This window comes from Littorina saxatilis, linkage group LG2 (assembly GCF_037325665.1).
Source record: "Littorina saxatilis isolate snail1 linkage group LG2, US_GU_Lsax_2.0, whole genome shotgun sequence".
NCBI lineage: Eukaryota > Metazoa > Mollusca > Gastropoda > Littorinimorpha > Littorinidae > Littorina > Littorina saxatilis.
In genome coordinates, this window is record NC_090246.1 from 93,011,218 (window position 1) to 93,037,393 (window position 26,176).

At 44.4% G+C, this 26,176-nt stretch overlaps 2 protein-coding genes across 2 annotated transcripts; both read right to left on the reverse strand.

Annotated features, from left to right (window-relative positions):
• Positions 1-1,227: 1,227 nt before the first annotated feature.
• On the reverse strand, positions 1,228-4,136 carry LOC138956902 (cerebellin-3-like). Its single transcript, XM_070328119.1, has 2 exons — positions 3,800-4,136; positions 1,228-1,998 (listed from the first exon to the last, which is right to left on the reverse strand). Exons 1-2 carry the CDS (start codon positions 4,047-4,049, stop codon positions 1,601-1,603), a joined length of 648 nt encoding a protein of 215 aa, XP_070184220.1. The 5' UTR covers positions 4,050-4,136; the 3' UTR covers positions 1,228-1,600.
• A 1,733-nt stretch (positions 4,137-5,869) lies between these two features.
• Positions 5,870-24,414, reverse strand: LOC138960187 (fibrinogen- and Ig-binding protein-like). The gene is made up of 2 exons (XM_070331961.1): positions 23,355-24,414; positions 5,870-6,370 (listed from the first exon to the last, which is right to left on the reverse strand). Exons 1-2 carry the CDS (start codon positions 24,340-24,342, stop codon positions 5,964-5,966), a joined length of 1,395 nt encoding a protein of 464 aa, XP_070188062.1. The 5' UTR covers positions 24,343-24,414; the 3' UTR covers positions 5,870-5,963.
• Between the last annotated feature and the right edge of the window lie 1,762 nt (positions 24,415-26,176).

A 26,176-nucleotide genomic window follows, 5' to 3' on the forward strand; every position in this document is an offset into this window, starting at 1 on the left:
TTGGCCATGGCATAAAACTATTCTTCCATTCGTGGGTTTTAATGAAATAATTCATTAAAAAAAAATCCAATTCTTCACAAGAATCGGTCCGGATGTTGATTCTGATGGGTCCAAATTGAGGGATGGTCTTATCCCATGTAATCTGGTGAGAACCGAGTGCGCAGAACTGCTGCCTTTAACTAATTAAATTAATTAGGGATTAAATAACCTTTCTTGGTTTGATTTGGTTGTTGTTGTTGTTGTTGTTGTTGTTGTTGTTGTTGTTGTTGTTGTTGTGTTGTTGTTGTTGTTGTTGTTGTTGTTTTCAATATTATTAGTTGTTTCTAATATGTTGACATGTCGAGAAAATAGATATCACCACGAGCCGGTAGAAGAATAATTCTTTTCTAATTTCGACCAAAAGAAATTTCGTAGCGACCTAGCGAATTAGACAGAACAACAGGAGCTTGTATCCAACCACCGGTCGATAATTATTTACTCCTGCATGCTTATTATTTACTGCTGCATGCTTACCTTACTAGTAGTAAGGAGACGGTATGGAATAAGGAGTAAATATATGGAATAAGGAGTAAATAATGATCGACCGGCGATTGGATACAAGCTCCTGTGGACAGAACAGTGGCAATGGTGACTGGATCGCTCCTATCTGATTATGCCTGTCAGTCAAAGCATGCTCGGGACCTGGGTCTGCCAATCACTCACCTGACGTGATGAATATTACCGGGTGAAATACGCTCACACAAAAATCTCACAATATATAACCAAGTTGAACATGCGTTTGGGGCGGGGATGTAGCTCAGTCGGTAGCGCGCTGGATTTGTATCCAGTTGGCCGCTGTCAGCGTGAGTTCGTCCCCACGTTCGGCGAGAGATTTATTTCTCAGAGTCAACTTTGTGTGCAGACTCTCCTCGGTGTCCGAACACCCCCGTGTGTACACGCAAGCACAAGACCAAGTGCGCACCAAAAAGATCCTGTAATCCATGTCAGAGTTCGGTGGGTTATAGAAACACGAAAATACCCAGCATGCTTCCTCCGAAAACGGCGTATGGCTGCCTAAATGGCGGGGTAAAAACGGTCATACACGTAAAATTCCACTCGTGCAAAAAACACGAGTGTACGTGGGAGTTTCAGCCCACGAACGCAGAAGAAGAAGAAGAAGAAGAACATGCGTTTCAGTTGCTTCGATTTTTTTTTCCACCAGAGAGCGACAGATTTAGAATTGACAGAAAGGGAATGATGTAATGATATATTTGTTGTAAATTGAGTGACGCAAATTTACTTGATTCTTCAGAACTTTAAATTGACAATGACATTTTCAAGTGAGCATTTTGAGTTTCACTCTTTAGAATAAGTTACGCTGATATTGTTATTTCAAATTGTCACTTCGTATTTTTAGCGTGATAAACAAAAAGGGTCCCCGCCTGACTGCTATAACATTAATCGGGTCACCTAAAATCTGTCCTGATTGGTCAAATAGCCATATGGTGCACTGAAATGGTAAAAAGAGTTGATAACAATTTTATGAGGTCGACAAACGCTAATTTTGTTTACGTCAACGCAACATATAGTTACTTTGGCATGCATTCCATTTCGCAAAGACTTAATCGGCAAGCAGCAAGAATCCAGAGAACGTGGTCAAACGCCATAATTCAAGGCGTGTATCTCCGTCGTTTTGACGAGCCCGGACTTTGTCGCCGACGTTGAGGTGAGAGGTAGCGAAGCAAGCTCCTTTGTCACGGAACACTCTCTTTCCTTCCGCAACGGCATAGTGAAGGGCCTTGTTGTTCTTCTCCAGTGCAATAACGACATAGTCGTGCGTGTTGTCGGATCTGAAGCTGAGATAGAATCCGTAATTCCCTGCCACAGGAGCGGTAAACACGCCTGTAGTCGCACTGTAGCCGCTTCCAGAGTTGGTGATGATGTTGCTGAATTTAATCACCCCTCCTTGGCCAATGTTCACCATGTCGTGGGCAAGCTGGAAAGCTGCACTGAAACCCACTGCAAAGTAAAACAAGCAGCTCATTGTATTTTTCTTTATCCTACATACGTGAGAGAGACACCCGTGAGATAATAATCGTTCAAATCACACGTGTGTATATCATGTAAATGAGGTCATGTCAAGCAAGTCTGGCAGGAACCTTTTTTTCTACTGCTTATGATGCCAAAGTCACCGAAACAAACGTCATTATAGAAAAAAAAATTGCGCTCAATAATTACCCTCGATGAATCTTTAGAACTAACACGTCACGCCACACTTTCAGAGTGACGTTTCTTTGCTTTGACGTAATAGATTGCAGAGGCTTTAGAAGAGATCGAGGTTCCAAAACAAGCGTCTTCAATTTAGCTGCCTCGAATACAGGACATTTTCAGTAACATACACGTAAGTACAGTATGTAGGATAAACAGAATACTACATGGCTTGCTGTCGTCGTACCAGATTTACACTCGTTGCTTTTTCAAATAGTGAACAGCTCGCTTTCGCTCGCAGTTCAAATTTCTTTTAAACAACTCGTGTAAATCTGGTACGACACAGCAAGCCATGTAGTATTCTCTATGTATCTCACACACAGGCATGGGAATTGTCTGCCGATAGGCAAATTGTCGCCGAAATGTTTTTTTGTTCCGCCGAGAAAGCAAAAGTGTCCGCCGAAAAAATATATGGGGGAGGCAAAAATGGTTCTAAAAACTGAATTAAATGGCAAACTTGGAGCTCAGATGACACCAAATTGCACAATTTGGGTTCTTTGGAGAAACATATTTCCGGGGGGGGGGGGGGGGGGCGCATGCCCCCGGACCCTCCTGGTAAGACTAGGCGCTTCGCGCCGTCGACTTCGGTAGTCGAGACATCCAGATTTGCCTTCGTCAAAAGTTCGTGAGTTCCGATCTTCGCGAGTTTGTTGAAGTGGTGACGTCACATCCCGTCACGGTCACCACTTTCCAATTTCGGTCCAGATCTACGCGAAGTTCTTCGTGCGCGTTCGTCTGTTTTTCGAAACAGTGATGACGAGTAGTGTTATATATGACGAGTCTTTTTTATCGGAATATTCCAGACATCTGAATATGCTGGGTACACACGCAACACTGACAATTTTTTTCGATTTTTAGATTCATTCCTGTAAAATCTCCCAACTCTAAAACAAATAGGCCTAGTGGAAACAAGTGTCTTGTGCAAGAGAGATCAAGGGAGATAATTGGCAGGATATGTCGCCCGTCGACTCAAGTTCTGAGTTTTGTGTGGGTATCCGTGTTCATGCACTAGGCCTCCAAAATGAACAGTTTACAGATGCACAGTCCACAGAAGCGTCGTAAAGATATTAAACTTTAACACTGCGCACATAAAACATATTTTTAACATTATGAAAAGGACTAAAAGTACTCGCGAAGATTGCTGACTGAGGTTCCAAGCACGCCTTTTTCACCACGCAGATACCGGTCTTCGGCAAGCAATGGTGGGCGAGAAAAACCAAGCGCATGCGCATTGAGGCACACAGTTAAAAATAGAGAGGAAATCCCCACCACCGACGAATGTTTAGGTTGAATCTGGATGTCCCTACTACTTACACAAATTCGGCCTTTTTTACTTTTTTCAATTCCCAAGCCTGTATACATCCAAGAGGTGTCATTTGACGCTGTTACACATCGCCGAAAACTCTGCCGTCATTTCCGAAGATATGCCGAATGTTTTTTTTATGCGCGAGAAAATTGACGCCAAGGACTGATGTAATGGTCGAACTTTTTCTGTCCTTTTCGGCAAAATTGCTGGAGAAATAAGGCCTAACAACAGCCCTGACATTCTTACCATGTTTCATCAGCTTGGACTGCATTGTCTGCATCACTGCTGATTGTTGCTTCACAGTGTTCCCCATCGACGTCATAGTGTGGTCCATCGACGTCACTTTAGCCTGCAGGGTTTGGATCACTGCCGACTGCTGTTGAATGACGTGCTGCAACTCTGGCATATTGATGTCATCTGATCGTTTTCGGATCGCATTTACTGTGGACGAGACGGAGCAAGCAAAAAGCATGCAGCACGTAATTAAGGAAAACATGATGTTGCAGCACAGAGCATTGGCTTAGATTGTAGAAAACGTACTCTGTTGGTGCTTTAGGTAGTAGGTCTATATGCAAGGGCATGTTCACATGCACGTACCCATACTGATTGTGTTATCTTCTGTTTTAATGTAGATTTGGTTTTTGAACAGGTAAGGGAGAGGGGCCTATATTGGACCATTTAATGTAGATTTGTTTTTGAACAGGTAAGGGAGAGGGCCCTATATTGGACCATTTAATGTAGATTTGTTTTTTGAACAGGTAAGGGAGAGGGCCCTATATTGGACCATTTAATGTAGATTTGGTTTTTGAACAGGTAAGGGAGAGGGGCCTATATTGGACCATTTAATGTAGATTTGTTTTTGAACAGGTAAGGGAGAGGGCCCTATATTGGATCATTTAAAATATTGGACCACCCCATCTTTCTGCTCTTCTAATGAAAGGAACATCTTGTTTGCATATAAATGTTAACACGCTAATCACATTGGGTGCATTCACGACATTTTAGTTGCCCCTGGCAAATAAACCAAGAGGTACCTCAATTTTCCTGTTCTGTCTGTAGACGTAGTTTTATTAAGGATATAGCAATCAAGCTCTTGCTTTCATGAAACCATCCAAACAGATAACATTGGTCTTCTGATCATCAAAGCAACCATTTTGACTGTATAATGCAACTTTAAAACTGTTTTGATGCATTCGTTGTTCTAAAGTGAAAGATTTCTGCAGGTACCTCACTACTCCTATATTTGGAATTTCAAAAACACCTATATTAGGCATATTTTAGTATCGCATGCATAATTATACGATGTGCCTTTCATGGTAAGAATCTTTGACAAGTCGGATCGTAACTGACGTACTATAGGATCTGTATGCTTACATTTTTGTCATCCATTTTACTTCTGGCACCTACAACGCTTAAATTTTGCACGTCCAAATTGTTGTTCTTTTATTAGCTTACCAGGTGATGGTTTTATCATATAATATCAGCTTTCTCTTCGAAATCTACTTTGGTTGGATTTGAACTCCTGGATTTACGGGTAAATATTTGCACTAGGAGGTATTCATGTGCTGCAATACTGCATGAGTTGTGTGACAAAGTATACAATAAGCAGAAGTGTCTCAATATAATTATGAACACTGTGCCGCTATGGGACGGAACACAGATTTATAAAAAGTAAGGATTGCCGACTCATTTTCATGTTACCCCATAATTGTTTCATTACGTTTCCGTTGGATTCTGAAATAAAACTTCGGAAAGCAGGTCCTCAAACTAAGCTTGTCAAATTCAAGGCCACCTCCCTTATCGTAACAATGCATGGGCTTTTTGTAGTAAAAATGTGTCACCCCAAACTTGTTCTTGTAGAAGATCACAAAAGCAAAACATAAGGACATAGGTTGGGCACCTTATCTCTAAACAAGTTATGGTTTTCAGTAGACTTTGTGTAGATGTTTCGTGTATGCATAGATATGGCCGACATAGATAGAGAGGGTGTGATACACACACGCACTCACACGCGCGCACACATACAGACCCACACACGCGCACGCACACACACGCACGCACACACACATACACACACAAACATGCACACGCACGGGGTCCTGATTTGGCCTATATGGTCCGCTGGACCCAAAAAGCAACAACTAACTAACTATGCACACGCACATACACGCACGCACGCACGCACACACCCACACACACACACACAAACACGCACATCCACTCACACAAACACACACATCCACTCACACAAACACACACACACACACACACACACACACACACACACACACACACACACACTTTTGTAACTGCCTATCTTTTCAATCTAGTTTTTTCTCCCCACTACATCCATAGATGCTCAGAGCTAGTCGCTCTCTCCTCTCATTCAGAGCTGCTACTACCAGGCCAATCAGTCAACAAAGAGCAGGAAACCAGACAGCGTGGTGAGGAAGCTCTCCTCCAGGCGAGTGCTACCCGCGTGGTGACGAGCCTGCACGGTGTCCCCAGCCTTGAGGTGCGTGGTGATCAGACACGACCCCTCGTCATGCTGAGCCGTGCTCGAGCCCTGGGCCTCAGTCATGCACAGGCTGTGACCGGCGTTCTTCAACAACGCCACCTCCACGTGCTCTTTCTGGGTGCTGTCCGCTCTGATGCTGAGGTAGAAGGCGTAGGTTCCTGCCACGGGCGCGGTGAAGTTCCCCGTGTGAGCGCTGTAGCCTCCGCCGACGGAGGTGGTGGTGTGGTTGAACTTGAGCACCCCGTGTTTGCCGATGTCGGCGGATTGCTTGTATGGGTGGAATCCGACGCTGAATACCACTGAAATTAAAGAAGAATGTTTTTTGAAAGGCATTTAAGTAGAACCTGTATATAAAGACCACCCGAACAAGACCACCCCCAAAAATGGCTACAAATGGCTAAGATTCATCGTATAAATGCAAATTTTGATTTGGAAAAAATATTTCTGCAATCAAGAATTTATTTTTGAACTTAAAAAGAAGACCTTATTCAACTAAATTGGAAGAAATGTTGTTTATGTGTCAACTAGCAGTCAGGCCCGGCTTCGCCCGGGTGTTTCTGACCTCTCCTCTCTCACAAACCTCTAGAATCTTAATCCAATGTGGATAAAAAAAAAATTAAAGTGTGAGTTCATACATTTGGATTTATAGGCAAGGCAAGTTTCTATTTCGTTCAACGTGTTCTCCGTGATTGGTGTACCCCTTCTCACACCCACTTTAGTTGCGGTCTGATCAAACCACGCATACGTCATGAGTGAGGGCGTCATACTGTATTGAACAGGGGAGAGAAGTCTGTAAATTCACGTGATCTCTCCCTGAGGCGATCGTTTCGTAAACACACACCGGTGACACTGTGACGGTTCCCCTACGCTTTGTGTTCGGTGCCCTGACCCTTTGTGTTCGGTTCCCACTCGGTTCCCACACGCCAAAATTCGCGGACAAAACATCCATTTATGGTAGTATTACGCAATGTTGCTCTCTGAGAATGGTCTTGTTAGATCTGTGAGTGTTTACACTACATGCCTAGGTGCTGTTGGATTGAAGGTTTTTGATATTTTAGCCGTTATTAGGTAGAATGCCTTCCACTTTACTGCAAAACTGCATAATTCGTAGCATCGGCAAGAAATATCCTACCAAACAATGCCTGCTTGGAACTGTCGTTGGTCCAGCAAAAAGTTCAACATGTCTGTAGCAGACAGCCCAAGTTTCAAGATTGTAGGGCCATCCAAACAGCCGTAATAATAAAAACAACAAAAGTAGTCAGTGAAATTGGCTGTGTTCGGTCCCCCCACACTTTTGTGACGTAGGCGTGACGGTTCCCATAATTCATTGTGTCGGTCCCCACTTTCTGTGTCGGACCCCACTTTCGACCTAATTTCTCTGTGACGGACCCCACAACCAGCCTATTTTGTGTCGGTCCCCACACCTTCTTGGATTTATGACTTGCCGGTTACTTGTATCATTGTTTTCATTGAATCTAATTGTCTCGGAGTTATTTTTCAGCAAAAACCGGCAAGGCAGCACCTTTTGTGATAACAAGTAAGTCAGATGACGTGTGCGTGTGTGTGTGTGTGTGTGTGTGTATGTGTGTGTGTGTGTGTGTGTGTGTGTGTGTATGTGTAAGACAGAGAGAGAGGGAGAAAGGGAGAGAGAGAGAGAGAGAGAGAGAGAGAGAGAGAGAGAGAGAGAGAGAGAGAGAGATTGACACATTTCCAGATCACTCCGGTTATGCGACACTACCGCGAGCGTCACTACCGCGTGTCACACTACGGCGAGTACGACACTACCGCGTGTAACACTACCGCGTGTCACACTACCGCAAGTACGACACTACCGCGAGTATAACACTGCCGCGTGTCACACTACCGCGCGTACCACAACCGCGAGTACCATAACCGTAGAGAGAACGCATGCAAACTTACTTCTTGTGAGTTTGTGTTCTAACGGCTTTGATTGGAAGCAACCCATTCTATATGTATTCTGATAGTGTGTTCTGATCGTTTTGAGTTCTTGGTTAGCATGACAAACATTGAATTAGTGTTCAGAGAACAGACCAGGCCTTTTTGTTTTATATTTCAAGGAAACATTTCAACCTTTGCCTTCAGCCATGGAAGTCATAAAATGACACGCGGTAATGTTATACTCGCGGTAGTGTGACACGCGGTAGTGTTATACTCGCGGTAGTGTCGTACTCGCGGTAGTGTCGTACTCGCGGTAAGTTCTGTTTCCGTATCCGCGACAGCGGCAGCGACAAAAGAAAACGCGCGCAAACGCGTGACGAGTTTCCGTACTTGCGTTTTAAACATGCGGTAAAATCTGTAAACTCCCGCGTTGCCGCGCGACAACGCGAAAAAATCGCTCCAGGACCCTTTCAAAAAAATCGCGTCGCTTGCCGCTTGTCGCGCCGCTAACGCGTCGCGCGTGTGGAAACACTCCTGGTCATTTTCTATGTGCTTGATTTTCGTCGCACCGCTGGAAAAACGCTGTCGCGGGTACGGAAACACAACTTTAGTGTGAGACGCGGTAGTGGTACTCGCGGTAGTGACGCTCGCGGTAGTGACCAGCACCCGATCACTCCACATAAACGCTGGTTCTGGTTGCATTGTGCCGCTGACATACAGCTAATAGGATTTTTACACCCCCGGTATAGGGGTGTGTATAGGTTTCACTCGATGTGTTTGTGTTCGCAAGTAGATCTCAAGAATGAACGGACCGATCGTCACCAAACTTGGTGAACAGGTTCTATACATTCCTGAGACGGTCCTTACAAAAATTGGGACCAGTCAAACACACGGTTAGGGAGTTATTGGTGGATTAAAATTATACAAGGCCTGGTATAGACGGACACCCCCGTTGGTCAAAGGGAAATAACCATTCTCACTGCCACCAACTGAGAAGGTTATTTCCCTTTGACGGGGGTGTAGTTCCTATCGGAGGAATTTCTTGTTTTAATCCTTTTGTGGTATTGCTGATGATGCTGAACATGTATTTTACTAGTTTACCAATATGTATCTTTGACCCTGATAGCCTACGAAAACGGAGCAATCATGGCCCAACATTGGCCCAATGCTGAATTTATTGGCGCGGTGTTGAGCCTTAGTCGGGCCGTTGTCGTAGGCTGTCAGGGTTTATGTAGCCTTGTTCCATTGTATTCTGACTGTCATAAAGTAATTAATTTTAAGAGAAAGCAGTCATGAACACAAGGAGCTGGGAAAAGTTGCCTCTTACAACAAGCGTGGATAAAGACACATACTTGACACAGGCAAGTACTCTTTTTTTTTTCAATCACCACTAGAAGTCCCTGGGCAGCATTTTGCTCTGAAAACTGAATCTCACATACGACAGGTGGATCTTTTATTTTAAAAATGTGCCAAATTGCATATCTCCAAGGCCGTAAGACTAAGAGTAGATATTGGGAAGGCCAGTTCAAGAAGGTGTGGGTGGATCAACACATAATTTGCTGGTATACTGGGAACCGTCCCAGAGATAAATACTGTTATATATTATTTGTGGCATAAACTAATAAAGTTAGTCTCTCTCTCTCTCTCTCTCTCTCTCTCTCTCTCTCTCTCTCTCTCTCTCTCTCTCTCTCTCTCTCTCTCTCTCTCTCTCTCTCTCTCACACACACACACACATACTGATGTCATCTGACTTACTTGGTATCACAAAAGGTGCTGCCTTGCCGGTTTTTGCTGAAAAATAACTCCGAGACAATTAGATTCAATGAATACAATGATACAAGTAACCGGCAAGTCATAAATCCAAGAAGGTGTGGGGACCGACACAAAATAGGCTGGTTGTGGGGTCCGTCACAGAGAAATTAGGTCGAAAGTGGGGTCCGACACAGAAAGTGGGGACCGACACAATGAATTATGGGAACCGTCACGCCTACGTCACAAAAGTGTGGGGGGACCGAACACAGCCAATTTCACTGACTACTTTTGTTGTTTTTATTATTACGGCTGTTTGGATGGCCCTACAATCTTGAAACTTGGGCTGTCTGCTACAGACATGTTGAACTTTTTGCTGGACCAACGACAGTTCCAAGCAGGCATTTTTTGGTAGGATATTTCTTGCCGATGCTACGAATTATGCAGTTTTGCAGTAAAGTGGAAGGCATTCTACCTAATAACGGCTAAAATATCAAAAACCTTCAATCCAACAGCACCTAGGCATGTAGTGTAAACACTCACAGATCTACCAAACCATTCTCAGAGAGCAACATTGCGTAATACTACCATAAATGGATGTTTTGTCCGCGAATTTTGGCGTGTGGGAACCGAGTGGGAACCGAACACAAAGGGTCAGGGCACCGAACACAAAGCGTAGGGGAACCGTCACAGTGTCACCGGTGTGAAACAGTGTCTGGAAAATTCGAGAGACAGACTGTATTATGTGCGATGATTTGAAAGGGGGGGGGGGTGTTGGGAGTGTGTGTGTGTGTGTGGGGGTGATAGCGGGTGGGGGGGGCAGTCCTTGAGAATGACACGGTATACTGGTTTGATAATAGTTACCTCCCTTCCATGGGTGACAAAGCATGACTTACCTCTCTCGCACTATATAGCCTGTATTCATTAATGGAGAGGGTCATTATCCGAGGAAGGAAACAATGTCTCGAGAAACTAAAACCCAGGTGCATATCTGTGGATTCAGGGCAGTGTGCATGCACACTTTATTGTTCCTACCTTTTGCCATCTCTGAGGTATGGCGACCACAGACACACAAACACACTCACTTACATCCATTCTAAAAGCCCGGCTTCGCGAGTTACCTCCATTCCGTGAATAACAAAGAAAGAGTTACCTCCCTTTAATTCTAGAACCTTCCTAAAAATTCTAGCTCATTGTTAAATCAGTTACTACCACCAACATCATTTTACCGTTTATTGTTAATGATGATGTAGGGCTAGTGGGAGTGGGAGTGGTAGTTGTGGGGTCGGCGGTGGTGGTGGGAATGGGGGTGGCGGTGGTGGGGGGGTCGGATCTGGGGATTGAAAGGGGGGGGGGGGGGCAAGTTTACCTTTTTCTTAAAAGAGCCAAGCCACAACTAAAAGTTTCTCTCTTCGGGGGGGGGGGCGGGGGGGGAGGCGGAGGAGGATTGGAGGGCTGGCAGCGCAGCGGCGTCGGCAGCGGCGGTGGTGGTCAGGTGCACATCTTCACAGTCACAGGAGTGCACATGCACGACATCGTCTTCCTGCCCCCTCCCTTCTCGGAGCTTTGGCGATCACAGACAGACAGACACACACACACACACACACAGACAGACAGACAGACAGACACTCTTTCATTTATATGTAGCAGTTAAGCCCGGCTTCGCCCGGGAGTAAGCGGAGCCCTGTAGCAATTTAAGACGCTCGCTATCCCATTATCATTAGCTTTACCTCCTTTGTTTGGATACAAAAAAAGAGTTATCTCCCTTACCTTCTAGAAATTTCCGGAACTGTCCAGTTAATTTTTCTTTCTTCATTTCTTTCCCTCATAGGAGCAATAGTGAGTCTCTAATATCACTGGCATGACGTGCTTGCTACAGGTGAACAGTAGGCACTGAACTGGTCTTGCACCATATAGGCTGTATTCAATAAATGGGAGGTCCATAATCTGAGAAAGGAAACAATGAATCAAGAAACTAAAACCCAGGTGCACATCTGCGGCACCTAGGGAGTGTACGTGCACACTATCTTGTTCCTGCCTCTTGCCATCTCAGAGGTATGGCGACCACAGACAGACACACACACACACACACCTTACCTTCTAGAAATTTCCGGAACTGTCCAGTTAATTTTTCTTTCTTTATTTCTTCCCCTCATAGGAGCAATAGCGAGTCTCTAATATCACTGGCATGATGTGCTTGCTACAGGTGAACAGTAGGCACTGAACTGGTCTTGCACCATATAGGTGAACAGTAGGCACTGAACTGGTCTTGCACCATATAGGCTGTATTCAATAAATGGGAGGTCCATAATCTGAGAAAGGAAACAATGAATCAAGAAACTAAAACCCAGGTGCACATCTGCGGCACCTAGGGAGTGTACGTGCACACTATCTTGTTCCTGCCTCTTGCCATCTCAGAGGTATGGCGACCACAGACAAAAAAGAGTTATCTCCCTTACCTTCTAGAAATTTCCGGAACTGTCCAGTTAATTTTTCATTCTTCATTTCTTCCCCTCATAGGAGCAATAGCGAGTCTCTAATATCACTGGCATGATGTGCTTGCTATAGGTGAACAGTAGGCACTGAACTGGTCTTGCACCATATAGGCTGTATTCAATAAATGGGAGGTCCATAATCTGAGAAAGGAAACAATGAATGAAGAAACTAAAACCCAGGTGCACATCTGCGGCACCTAGGGAGTGTACGTGCACACTATCTTGTTCCTGCCTCTTGCCATCTCAGAGGTATGGCGACCACAGACAGACAGACACACAGACAGACAGACAGACACTCTCTTTTATTTATATGTACTAGCAGTTAAGCCCGGCTTCGCCCGGGAGTAAGCGGAGCCCTGTAGCAATTTAAGACGCTCGCTATCCCATTATCATTAGCTTTACCTCCTTTGTTTGGATACAAAAAAAGAGTTATCTCCCTTACCTTCTAGAAATTTCCGGAACTGTCCAGTTAATGTTTCTTTCTTCATTTCTTCCCCTCATAGGAGCAATAGCGAGTCTCTAATATCACTGGCATGATGTGCTTGCTACAGGTGAACAGTAGGCACTGAACTGGTCTTGCACCATATAGGCTGTATTCAATAAATCGGAGGTCCATAATCTGAGAAAGGAAACAATGAATCAAGAAACTAAAACCCAGGTGCACATCTGCGGCACCTAGGGAGTCTACGTGCACACTATCTTGTTCCTGCCTCTCGCCATCTCAGAGGTATGGCGACCACAGACAAAAAAGAGTTATCTCCCTTACCTTCTAGAAATTTCCGGAACTGTCCAGTTAATTTTTCATTCTTCATTTCTTCCTCTCATAGGAGCACTTATAGCGAGTCTCTAATATCACTGGCATGATGTGCTTGCTACAGGAACTGGTCTTGCACCATATAGGCTGTATTCAATAAATGGGAGGTCCATAATCTGAGAAAGGAAACAATGAATCAATAAACTAAAACCCAGGTGCACATCTGCGGCACCTAGGGAGTGTACGTGCACACTATCTTGTTCCTGCCTCTTGCCATCTCAGAGGTATGGCGACCACAGACAAAAAAGAGTTATCTCCCTTACCTTCTAGAAATTTCCGGAACTGTCCAGTTAATTTTTCATTCTTCATTTCTTACCCTCATAGGAGCAATAGCAAGTCTCTAATATCACTGGCATGATGTGCTTGCTACAGGTGAACAGTTATCTCCCTTACCTTCTAGAAATTTCCGGAACTGTCCAGTTAATTTTTCATTCTTCATTTCTTCCCCTCATAGGAGCAATAGCAAGTCTCTAATATCACTGGCATGATGTGCTTGCTACAGGTGAACAGTAGGCACTGAACTGGTCTTGCACCATATAGGCTGTATTCAATAAATGGGAGGTCCATAATCTGAGAAAGGAAACAACAGGTGCACACCTGCGGCACCTAGGGAGTGTACATGCACACTATCTTGTTCCTGCCTCTTGCCATCTCAGAGGTATGGCGACCACAGACAAAAAAGAGTTATCTCCCTTACCTTCTAGAAAGTTCCGGAACTGTCCAGTTAATTTTTCATTCTTCATTTCTTACCCTCATAGGAGGAATAGCAAGTCTCTAATATCACTGGCATGATGTGCTTGCTACAGGTGAACAGTTATCTCCCTTACCTTCTAGAAATTTCCGGAACTGTCCAGTTAATTTTTCGTTCTTCATTTCTTCCCCTCATAGGAGCAATAGCGAGTCTCTAATATCACTGGCATGATGTGCTTGCTACAGGTGAACAGTAGGCACTGAACTGGTCTTGCACCATATAGGCTGTATTCAATAAATGGGAGGTCCATAATCTGAGATAGGAAACAATGAATCAAGAAACTAAAACCCAGGTGCACATCTGCGGCACCTAGGGAGTGTACGTGCACACTATCTTGTTCCTGCCTCTTGCCATATCAGAGGTATGGCGACCACAGACAAAAAAGAGTTATCTCCCTTACCTTCTAGAAATTTCCGGAACTGTCCAGTTAATTTTTCATTCTTCATTTCTTCCCCTCATAGGAGCAATAGCGAGTCTCTAATATCACTGGCATGATGTGCTTGCTACAGGTGAACAGTAGGCACTGAACTGGTCTTGCACCATATAGGCTGTATTCAATAAATGGGAGGTCCATAATCTGAGAAAGGAAACAATGAATCAAGAAACTAAAACCCAGGTGCACATCTGCGGCACCTAGGGAGTGTACGTGCACACTATCTTGTTCCTGCCTCTTGCCATCTCAGAGGTATGGCGACCACAGACAGACAGACAGACACACACACACACACAGACAGACAGACACTCTCTTTCTCTTCGCCCGGGAGTAAGCGGAGCCCTGTTGCAATTGAAGACGCTCGCTATCCCATTATGATTAGCTTTACCTCCTTTGTTTGGATACAAAAAAAGAGTTATCTCCCTTACCTTCTAGAAATTTCCGGAACTGTCCAGTTAATTTTTCATTCTTCATTTCTTCCCCTCATAGGAGCAATAGCGAGTCTCTAATATCACTGGCATGATGTGCTTGCTACAGGTGAACAGTAGGCACTGAACTGGTCTTGCACCATATAGGCTGTATTCAATAAATGGGAGGTCCATAATCTGAGAAAGGAAACAATGAATCAAGAAACTAAAACCCAGGTGCACATCTGCGGCACCTAGGGAGTGTACGTGCACACTATCTTGTTCCTGCCTCTTGCCATCTCAGAGGTATGGCGACTAAAGACAAAAAAGAGTTATCTCCCTTACCTTCTAGAAATTTCCGGAACTGTCCAGTTAATTTTTCATTCTTCATTTCTTCCCCTCATAGGAGCAATTATAGCGAGTCTCTAATATCACTGGCATGATGTGCTTGCTACAGGTGAACAGTAGGCACTAAACTGGTCTTGCACCATATAGGCTGTATTCAATAAATGGGAGGTCCATAATCTGAGAAAGGAAACAATGAATCAAGAAACTAAAACCCAGGTGCACATCTGCGGCACCTAGGGAGTGTACGTGCACACTATCTTGTTCCTGCCTCTTGCCATCTCAGAGGTATGGCGACCACAGACAGACAGACAGACAGACACTCTCTTTTATTATATGTACTAGCAGTTAAGCCCGGCTTCGCCCGGGAGTAAGCGGAGCCCTGTAGCAATTTAAGACGCTCGCTATCCCATTATCATTAGCTTTACCTCCTTTGTTTGGATACAAAAAAAGAGTTATCTCCCTTATCTTCTAGAAATTTCCGGAACTGTCCAGTTAATTTTTCTTTCTTCGTTTCTTCCCCTCATAGGAGCAATAGCGAGTCTCTAATATCACTGGCATGATGTGCTTGCTACAGGTGAACAGTAGGCACTGGACTGGTTTTGCACCATATAGGCTGTATTCAATAAATGGGAGGTCCATAATCTGAGAAAGGAAACAATGAATCAAGAAACTAAAACCCAGGTGCACATCTGCGGCACCTAGGGAGTGTACGTGCACACTATCTTGTTCCTGCCTCTTGCCATCTCAGAGGCTTTACCTCCTTTGTTTGGATACAAAAATAGTTATCTCCCTTACCTTCTAGAAATTTCCGGAACTGTCCACAGACAAAAAAGAGTTATCTCCCTTACCTTCTAGAAATTTCCGGAACTGTCCAGTTAATTTTTCATTCTTCATTTCTTCCCCTCATAGGAGCAACAGCGAGTCTCTAATATCACTGGCATGATGTGCTTGCTACAGGTGAACAGTAGGCACTGAACTGGTCTTGCACCATATAGGCTGTATTCAATAAATGGGAGGTCCATAATCTGAGAAAGGAAACAATGAATCAAGAAACTAAAACCCAGGTGCACATCTGCGGCACCTAGGGAGTGTACGTGCACACTATCTTGTTCCTGCCTCTTGCCATCTCAGAGGTATGGCGACCACAGACAAAAAAGAGTTATCTCCCTTACCTTCTAGAAATTTCCGGAACTGTCCAGTTAATTTTTCATTCTTCATTTCTTCCCCTCATAGGAGCAATAGCAAGTCTCTAATATCACTGGCATGATGTGCTTGCTACAGGTGAACAGTTATCTCCCTTACCTTCTAGAAATTTCCGGAACTGTCCAGTTAATTTTTCATTCTTCATTTCTTCCCCTCATAGGAGCAACAGCGAGTCTCTAATATCACTGGCATGATGTGCTTGCTACAGGTGAACAGTAGGCACTGAACTGGTCTTGCACCATATAGGCTGTATTCAATAAATGGGAGGTCCATATTCTGAGAAAGGAAACAGTGAATCAAGAAACTAAAACCCAGGTGCACATCTGCGGCACCTAGGGAGTGTACGTGCACACTATCTTGTTCCTGCCTCTTGCCATCTCAGAGGTATGGCGACCACAGACAGACAGACAGACAGACAGACAGACAGACAGACACTCTCTTTTATTATATGTACTAGCAGTTAAGCCCGGCTTCGCCCGGGAGTAAGCGGAGCCCTGTAGCAATTTAAGACGCTCGCTATCCCATTATCATTAGCTTTACCTCCTTTGTTTGGATACAAAAAAAAGAGTTATCCCCCTTACCTTCTAGAAATTTCCGGAACTGTCCAGTTAATTTTTCTTTCTTCATTTCTTCCCCTCATAGGTGCAATAGCGAGTCTCTAATATCACTGGCATGATGTACTATCTTGTTCCTGCCTCTTGCCATCTCAGAGGTATGGCGACCACAGACAAAAAAGAGTTATCTCCCTTACCTTCTAGAAATTTCCGGAACTGTCCAGTTAATTTTTCATTCTTCATTTCTTCCCCTCATAGGAGCAATAGCGAGTCTCTAATATCACTGGCATGATGTGCTTGCTACAGGTGAACAGTAGGCACTGAACTGGTCTTGCACCATATAGGCTGTATTCAATAAATGGGAGGTCCATAATCTGAGAAAGGAAACAATGAATCAAGAAACTAAAACCCAGGTGCACATCTGCGGCACCTAGGGAGTGTACGTGCACACTATCTTGTTCCAGCCTCTTGCCATCTCAGAGGTATGGCGACCAAAGACAAAAAAGAGTTATCTCCCTTACCTTCTAGAAATTTCCGGAACTGTCCAGTTAATTTTTCATTCTTCATTTCTTCCCCTCATAGGAGCAATTATAGCGAGTCTCTAATATCACTGGCATGATGTGCTTGCTACAGGTGAACAGTAGGCACTAAACTGGTCTTGCACCATATAGGCTGTATTCAATAAATGGGAGGTCCATAATCTGAGAAAGGAAACAATGAATCAAGAAACTAAAACCCAGGTGCACATCTGCGGCACCTAGGGAGTGTACGTGCACACTATCTTGTTCCTGCCTCTTGCCATCTCAGAGGTATGGCGACCACAGACAGACAGACAGACAGACACTCTCTTTTATTATATGTACTAGCAGTTAAGCCCGGCTTCGCCCGGGAGTAAGCGGAGCCCTGTAGCAATTTAAGACGCTCGCTATCCCATTATCATTAGCTTTACCTCCTTTGTTTGGATACAAAAAAAGAGTTATCTCCCTTACCTTCTAGAAATTTCCGGAACTGTCCAGTTAATTTTTCTTTCTTCGTTTCTTCCCCTCATAGGAGCAATAGCGAGTCTCTAATATCACTGGCATGATGTGCTTGCTACAGGTGAACAGTAGGCACTGGACTGGTCTTGCACCATATAGGCTGTATTCAATAAATGGGAGGTCCATAATCTGAGAAAGGAAACAATGAATCAAGAAACTAAAACCCAGGTGCACATCTGCGGCACCTAGGGAGTGTACGTGCACACTATCTTGTTCCTGCCTCTTGCCATCTCAGAGGCTTTACCTCCTTTGTTTGGATACAAAAATAGTTATCTCCCTTACCTTCTAGAAATTTCCGGAACTGTCCAGTTATCTCAGAGGTATGGCGACCACAGACAAAAAAGAGTTATCTCCCTTACCTTCTAGAAATTTCCGGAACTGTCCAGTTAATTTTTCATTCTTCATTTCTTCCCCTCATAGGAGCAACAGCGAGTCTCTAATATCACTGGCATGATGTGCTTGCTACAGGTGAACAGTAGGCACTGAACTGGTCTTGCACCATATAGGCTGTATTCAATAAATGGGAGGTCGATAATCTGAGAAAGGAAACAATGAATCAAGAAACTAAAACCCAGGTGCACATCTGCGGCACCTAGGGAGTGTACGTGCACACTATCTTGTTCCTGCCTCTTGCCATCTCAGAGGTATGGCGACCACAGACAAAAAAGAGTTATCTCCCTTACCTTCTAGAAATTTCCGGAACTGTCCAGTTAATTTTTCATTCTTCATTTCTTCCCCTCATAGGAGCAATAGCAAGTCTCTAATATCACTGGCATGATGTGCTTGCTACAGGTGAACAGTTATCTCCCTTACCTTCTAGAAATTTCCGGAACTGTCCAGTTAATTTTTCATTCTTCATTTCTTCCCCTCATAGGAGCAACAGCGAGTCTCTAATATCACTGGCATGATGTGCTTGCTACAGGTGAACAGTAGGCACTGAACTGGTCTTGCACCATATAGGCTGTATTCAATAAATGGGAGGTCCATATTCTGAGAAAGGAAACAGTGAATCAAGAAACTAAAACCCAGGTGCACATCTGCGGCACCTAGGGAGTGTACGTGCACACTATCTTGTTCCTGCCTCTTGCCATCTCAGAGGTATGGCGACCACAGACAGACAGACAGACAGACAGACAGACAGACAGACACTCTCTTTTATTATATGTACTAGCAGTTAAGCCCGGCTTCGCCCGGGAGTAAGCGGAGCCCTGTAGCAATTTAAGACGCTCGCTATCCCATTATCATTAGCTTTACCTCCTTTGTTTGGATACAAAAAAAAGAGTTATCCCCCTTACCTTCTAGAAATTTCCGGAACTGTCCAGTTAATTTTTCTTTCTTCATTTCTTCCCCTCATAGGTGCAATAGCGAGTCTCTAATATCACTGGCATGATGTACTATCTTGTTCCTGCCTCTTGCCATCTCAGAGGTATGGCGACCACAGACAAAAAAGAGTTATCTCCCTTACCTTCTAGGAATTTCCGGAACTGTCCAGTTAATTTTTCATTCTTCATTTCTTCCCCTCATAGGAGCAATTATAGCGAGTCTCTAATATCACTGGCATGATGTGCTTGCTACAGGTGAACAGTAGGCACTGAACTGGTCTTGCACCATATAGGCTGTATTCAATAAATGGGAGGTCCATAATCTGAGAAAGGAAACAATGAATCAAGAAACTAAAACCCAGGTGCACATCTGCGGCACCTAGGGAGTGTACGTGCACACTATCTTGTTCCTGCCTCTTGCCATCTCAGAGGTATGGCGACCACAGACAAAAAAGAGTTATCTCCCTTACCTTCTAGAAATTTCCGGAACTGTCCAGTTAATTTTTCATTCTTCATTTCTTCCCCTCATAGGAGCAATAGCAAGTCTCTAATATCACTGGCATGATGTGCTTGCTACAGGTGAACAGTAGGCACTGAACTGGTCTTGCACCATATAGGCTGTATTCAATAAATGGGAGGTCCATAATCTGAGAAAGGAAACAATGAATCAAGAAACTAAAACCCAGGTGCACATCTGCGGCACCTAGGGAGTGTACGTGCACACTATCTTGTTCCTGCCTCTTGCCATCTCAGAGGTATGGCGACCACAGACAAAAAAGAGTTATCTCCCTTACCTTCTAGAAATTTCCGGAACTGTCCAGTTAATTTTTCATTCTTCATTTCTTCCCCTCATAGGAGCAATAGCAAGTCTCTAATATCACTGGCATGATGTGCTTGCTACAGGTGAACAGTAGGCACTGAACTGGTCTTGCACCATATAGGCTGTATTCAATAAATGGGAGGTCCATAATCTGAGAAAGGAAACAATGAATCAAGAAACTAAAACCCAGGTGCACATCAGCGGCACCTAGGGAGTGTACTTGCACACTATCTTGTTCCTGCCTCTTGCCATCTCAGAGGTATGGCGACCACAGACAAAAAAGAGTTATCTCCCTTACCTTCTAGAAATTTCCGGAACTGTCCTGTTAATTTTTCATTCTTCATTTCTTCCCCTCATAGGAGCAACAGCGAGTCTCTAATATCACTGGCATGATGTGCTTGCTACAGGTGAACAGTAGGCACTGAACTGGTCTTGCACCATATAGGCTGTATTCAATAAATGGGAGGTCCATAATCTGAGAAAGGAAACAGTGAATCAAGAAACTAAAACCCAGGTGCACATCTGCGGCACCTAGGGAGTGTACGTGCACACTATCTTGTTCCTGCCTCTTGCCATCTCAGAGGTATGGCGACCACAGACAGACAGACAGACAGACACTCTCTTTTATTATATGTACTAGCAGTTAAGCCCGGCTTCGCCCGGGAGTAAGCGGAGCCCTGTAGCAATTTAAGACGCTCGCTATCCCATTATCATTAGCTTTACCTCCTTTGTTTGGATACAAAAAAAGAGTTATCTCCCTTACCTTCTAGAAATTTCCGGAACTGTCCAGTTAATTTTTCATTCTTCATTTCTTCCCCTCATAGGAGCAATAGCGAGTCTCTAATATCACTGGCATGATGTGCTTGCTACATGTGAACAGTAGGCACTGAACTGGTCTTGCACCATATAGGCTGTATTCAATAAATGGGAGGTCCATAATCTGAGAAAGGAAACAATGAATCAAGAAACTAAAACCCAGGTGCACATCTGCGGCACCTAGGGAGTGTACGTGCACACTATCTTGTTCCTGCCTCTTGCCATCTCAGAGGTATGGCGACCACAGACAAAAAAGAGTTATCTCCCTTACCTTCTAGAAATTTCCGGAACTGTCCAGTTAATTTTTCATTCTTCATTTCTTCCCCTCATAGGAGCAATAGCGAGTCTCTAATATCACTGGCATGATGTGCTTGCTACAGGTGAACAGTAGGCACTGAACTGGTCTTGCACCATATAGGCTGTATTCAATAAATGGGAGGTCCATAATCTGAAAAAGGAAACAATGAATCAAGAAACTAAAACCCAGGTGCACATCTGCGGCACCTAGGGAGTGTACGTGCACACTATCTTGTTCCTGCCTCTTGCCATCTCAGAGGTATGGCGACCACAAACAAAAAAGAGTTATCTCCCTTACCTTCTAGAAATTTCCGGAACTGTCCAGTTAATTTTTCATTCTTCATTTCTTCCCCTCATAGGAGCAATAGCGAGTCTCTAATATCACTGGCATGATGTGCTTGCTACAGGTGAACAGTAGCCACTGAACTGGTCTTGCACCATATATGCTGTATTCAATAAATGGGAGGTCCATAATCTGAGAAAGGAAACAATGAATCAAGAAACTAAAACCCAGGTGCACATCTGCGGCACCTAGGGAGTGTACGTGCACACTATCTTGTTCCTGCCTCTTGCCATCTCAGAGGTATGGCGACCACAGACAAAAAAGAGTTATCTCCCTTACCTTCTAGAAATTTCCGGAACTGTCCAGTTAATTTTTCATTCTTCATTTCTTCCCCTCATAGGAGCAACAGCGAGTCTCTAATATCACTGGCATGATGTGCTTGCTACAGGTGAACAGTTATCTCCCTTACCTTCTAGAAATTTCCGGAACTGTCCAGTTAATTTTTCGTTCTTTATTTCTTCCCCTCATAGGAGCAATAGCGAGTCTCTAATATCACTGGCATGATGTGCTTGCTACAGGTGAACAGTAGGCACTGAACTGGTCTTGCACCATATAGGCTGTATTCAATAAATGGGAGGTCCATAATCTGAGAAAGGAAACAATGAATCAAGAAACAAAAACCCAGGTGCACATCTGCGGCACCTAGGGAGTGTACGTGCACACTATCTTGTTCCTGCCTCTTGCCATCTCAGAGGTATGGCGACCACAGACAAAAAAGAGTTATCTCCCTTACCTTCTAGAAATTTCCGGAACTGTCCAGTTAATTTTTCATTCTTCATTTCTTCCCCTCATAGGAGCAACAGCGAGTCTCTAATATCACTGGCATGATGTGCTTGCTACAGGTGAACAGTAGGCACTGAACTGGTCTTGCACCATATAGGCTGTATTCAATAAATGGGAGGTCCATAATCTGAGAAAGGAAACAATGAATCAAGAAACTAAAACCCAGGTGCACATCTGCGGCACCTAGGGAGTGTACGTGCACACTATCCACAGACAGACAGACAGACACACACACACACACACAGACAGACACTCTCTTTCTCTTCGCCCGGGAGTAAGCGGAGCCCTGTTGCAATTTAAGACGCTCGCTATCCCATTATGATTAGCTTTACCTCCTTTGTTTGGATACAAAAAAGAGTTATCTCCCTTACCTTCTAGAAATTTCCGGAACTGTCCAGTTAATTTTTCATTCTTCATTTCTTCCCCTCATAGGAGCATATGGCATGATGTGCTTGCTACAGGTGAACAGTAGGCACTGAACTGGTCTTGCACCATATAGGCTGTATTCAATAAATGGGAGGTCCATAATCTGAGAAAGGAAACAATGAATCAAGAAACTAAAACCCAGGTGCACATCTGCGGCACCTAGGGAGTGTACGTGCACACTATCTTGTTCCTGCCTCTTGCCATCTCAGAGGTATGGCGACCACAGACAAAAAAGAGTTATCTCCCTTACCTTCTAGAAATTTCCGGAACTGTCCAGTTAATTTTTCATTCTTCATTTCTTCCCCTCATAGGAGCAATAGCGAGTCTCTAATATCACTGGCATGATGTGCTTGCTACAGGTGAACAGTTATCTCCCTTACCTTCTAGAAATTTCCGGAACTGTCCAGTTAATTTTTCATTCTTCATTTCTTCCCCTCATAGGAGCAATAGCGAGTCTCTAATATCACTGGCATGATGTGCTTGCTACAGGTGAACAGTAAGCACTGAACTGGTCTTGCACCATATAGGCTGTATTCAATAAATGGGAGGTCCATAATCTGAGAAAGGAAACAATGAATCAAGAAACTAAAACCCAGGTGCACATCTGCGGCACCTAGGGAGTGTACGTGCACACTATCTTGTTCCTGCCTCTTGCCATCTCAGAGGTATGGCGACCACAGACACACACACACACACACACACAGACAGACACTCTCTTTTATTATATGTATAGATAGATAGATAGATAGATAGATAGATTACTAACATAACATTTACAAACTTTACCTTTCTTCGCTAGTTTGACGTCGATGGCTTGGATGGCCAAGGCGTTTTTGTGGAGAGCGTTTCCCTCTGCCGTCAGTTTGGTCGTCAGTGTCTGCAAAGCGGCAGACTGCAGCTTGTCGGCATGCTCCGTGGCTGCCACCCTCGTCTGCAAAGCTTGGATGCTTGCGGACTGATGTTTCTCTGCGCGGTCCAGTGCCGACACTTTGGTCTGCAGAGACAGGAGAAATGCTGACTGTGCTTCTGTAACGTTCTCGAGTCCTGTGACTTTCGCCTGCACTGAATGGAGAGACGATGACTGCAGCTTGTCTGTGTGTTCTGACGCCGTCACTCTTGTCTGCAGGGAGTGGAGCAGTGCTGACTGTTGCTTGTTGCTGTTGTCCAGTGCTGACTGTCTGCTTTGCAAGGAGTGGATCTCTGCTGACTGCGCTTGGGTGGTGTTCTCCGTTGCTGTCAGTTTGGTCTGCAAAGAGTGGATGGTCACTGACTGTTGTTTGTCGATACTCTCCGTGGTTGTCAACTGCATCTGCAGGGTATAGATGGTTGCAGCTTGCGTCTCGGTAACGTTCTCAAGCGCTGCGATTTTCGCCTGTTGGACTTGGATAAGCGCAGATTGTTTTGTGTTGGTGTGATCAGATTGTGTCAACTTACTCTGCAGAGCTTGCGTCGTCAGTGACTGTTGCAGTATGGTGTTTTCCATCTCTGTCACTTTGGTCTGCAGTGATTGGGTTGTCCCAGCCTGTTGTGTCACGGAGTTTGCAGTCACTGTGTTCGTTGCTTGTAGAGCTTGAATCGCGGAAGACTGTTGTTGCAACGAGTTTTCTATCGTTGCCAGTTTAGTCTGCAATAGCTGGATCGTTGCAGATTGCTGAAGGATGATGTTGTGCAGTTTTGGGATGTCATCGTCATCTGACCGTTTCTCGCTGACCACAGGAGCAGACATTACAATGCAGAACAAAACAAAAACATGCAACCTTTTTGAAGTCGTCATATTTACGCTGTTCTTTAACTGCCTTCTTTTGTTTGTAACTTGTGACTCCGTGATTCTGAACTAGGGCAGTGGTGTTGGTGTATTTGCGTGCCTGGATTTTTTTGGCTTATCTTTATTCCCTGACCAACTGTCCGTGTGTGTGTGTGTTTGTGTGTGTGTGTGTGTGTGTGTGTGTGTGTGTGTGTGTATGTGTGTGTGTGTGTGTGTGTGTTTGTGTGGGTTTTTTATCAGAGAAATGTTAGTTGACACAGATTGTGTACGCTATCAAAAGATGGCCCTGGTCTGTATTACAGTATAAAGCTCTTCTCTGGGTACAGCAGTACCAGCCGTTTATTCTCAACGTGGGGGGGGGGGGGGAATCGGCGGGATTACAGGGACGGAGAGTCAGTGTGTGTGTGTGCGTGCGTGCGCGTGTGTGTCTGTGTGTGTGCGTGTGTGTGTGTGTGTGCGTGCGTGCGTGCGTGCGTTATGTGCGTGTGTGTGTGCGAGCGTGCGTGTGTTTGTGCGTGCGTGCGTGGGTGCGGGCGTGTGTGCGTGCGTGCGTGCGTGTATGTGTGTGTGTGTGTGTGCGTGCGTGCTTGCGTGCGTCCGTGTGTGTGTATGTGTGTGTGTGTGTGTGTGTGAACAAGCAGGAAGGGGAATGGTTAAGAATATTACGCCCTTGATCACATTTTTTTACTGTTCATGAAGATCGTCGTTTTGCTGTGAAGTTATTACAGACTTTCAAGGTTTGTCGATGCAGATTCTGAGATTGTGTACAGGAACAGTTTCCTAACAACCCAGCTGTCTTCGCAATGTTCAGGCTCATTGTCAGAGTTCGTAACAAGCTGCACTGAAAACAGGAACGGATGGAGAACCTCACCACACACACACACACACACACACACACACGCACACACACACACACACACACACACACACACACACACACACACACACACACACACACACACACACACATTTCAAACCGGAAACATATTTTGAGTTGTTTTGTAACGCTGACAAGCAAGAACGTTAATCATTTAAGCCGTCCTAATTAACCCTCACTTTGTTGTTTTGGAAACAAATTAAATTGTGTTCTGGAAATTCCTCGCTGCTTTCAACCGCATAAAGACAGTCGTTATACCTGCTGGGAGAGTCTAGACCAAGTGGATGGATTTAGCAGGAACCTGCACAGATTTTCAAAGGCACATGCTTGAAAACTAATTACTGCATTGAATGTGCAATACCCTGGAGCGTTTTAAAGTAGTTACAACACAAAAAGTTGACAGTTTTCTAATGGATGTCTAGGCTGTACTTGCAGAGTGAGTGAGAGTTTTGGTTCCATCAAGTTCGTTGGGTTTTGGTTGTTTTATTACGTGCAAAGCGTATGACTCTCAGCCTCAATTAACGTAGCAGAACATTCCTCTTCTCAGACCTTAGGAACTACATGTACTTCGGCATTTAACCTTGAACAGTTTCTATAGAAGGAGGTCCTAGTGATTTGTTGTTGTTGTTGTTGTTGTGTTGTGTTGTTGTTTTTGCTGTTGCTGCTGCTGTTGCTGTTGTAATGTTTTTACATTTAGTCAAGTTTTGACTAAATGTTTTAACATCGAGGGGGAATCGAAACGAGGGTCGTGGTGTATGTGTGTGTGTGTGCGTGTGTGCGTGCGTGTAGAGCGATTCAGACCAAACTACTGGACCGATCTTTATGAAATTTGACATGAGAGTTCCTGGGTATGATATCCCCGAAAGTTTTTTTCATTTTTTTGATAAATGTCTTTGATGACGTCATATCCGGCTTTTTGTGAAAGTTGAGGCGGCACTGTCACGCTCTCATTTTTCAACCAAATTG

Coding starts and splice junctions, on each gene's coding strand:
- LOC138956902 (XM_070328119.1), bottom strand. CDS start 4,049: ATGTTTTCCTTAATTACGTGCTGCATGCTTTTTGCTTGCTCCGTCTCG. Junction 1,999..3,799: donor GTCCAAGCTGATGAAACATG/GTAAGAATGTCA, acceptor TTTACTTTGCAG/TGGGTTTCAGTGCAGCTTTC.
- LOC138960187 (XM_070331961.1), bottom strand. CDS start 24,342: ATGACGACTTCAAAAAGGTTGCATGTTTTTGTTTTGTTCTGCATTGTA. Junction 6,371..23,354: donor CGTCAAACTAGCGAAGAAAG/GTAAAGTTTGTA, acceptor CTTTAATTTCAG/TGGTATTCAGCGTCGGATTC.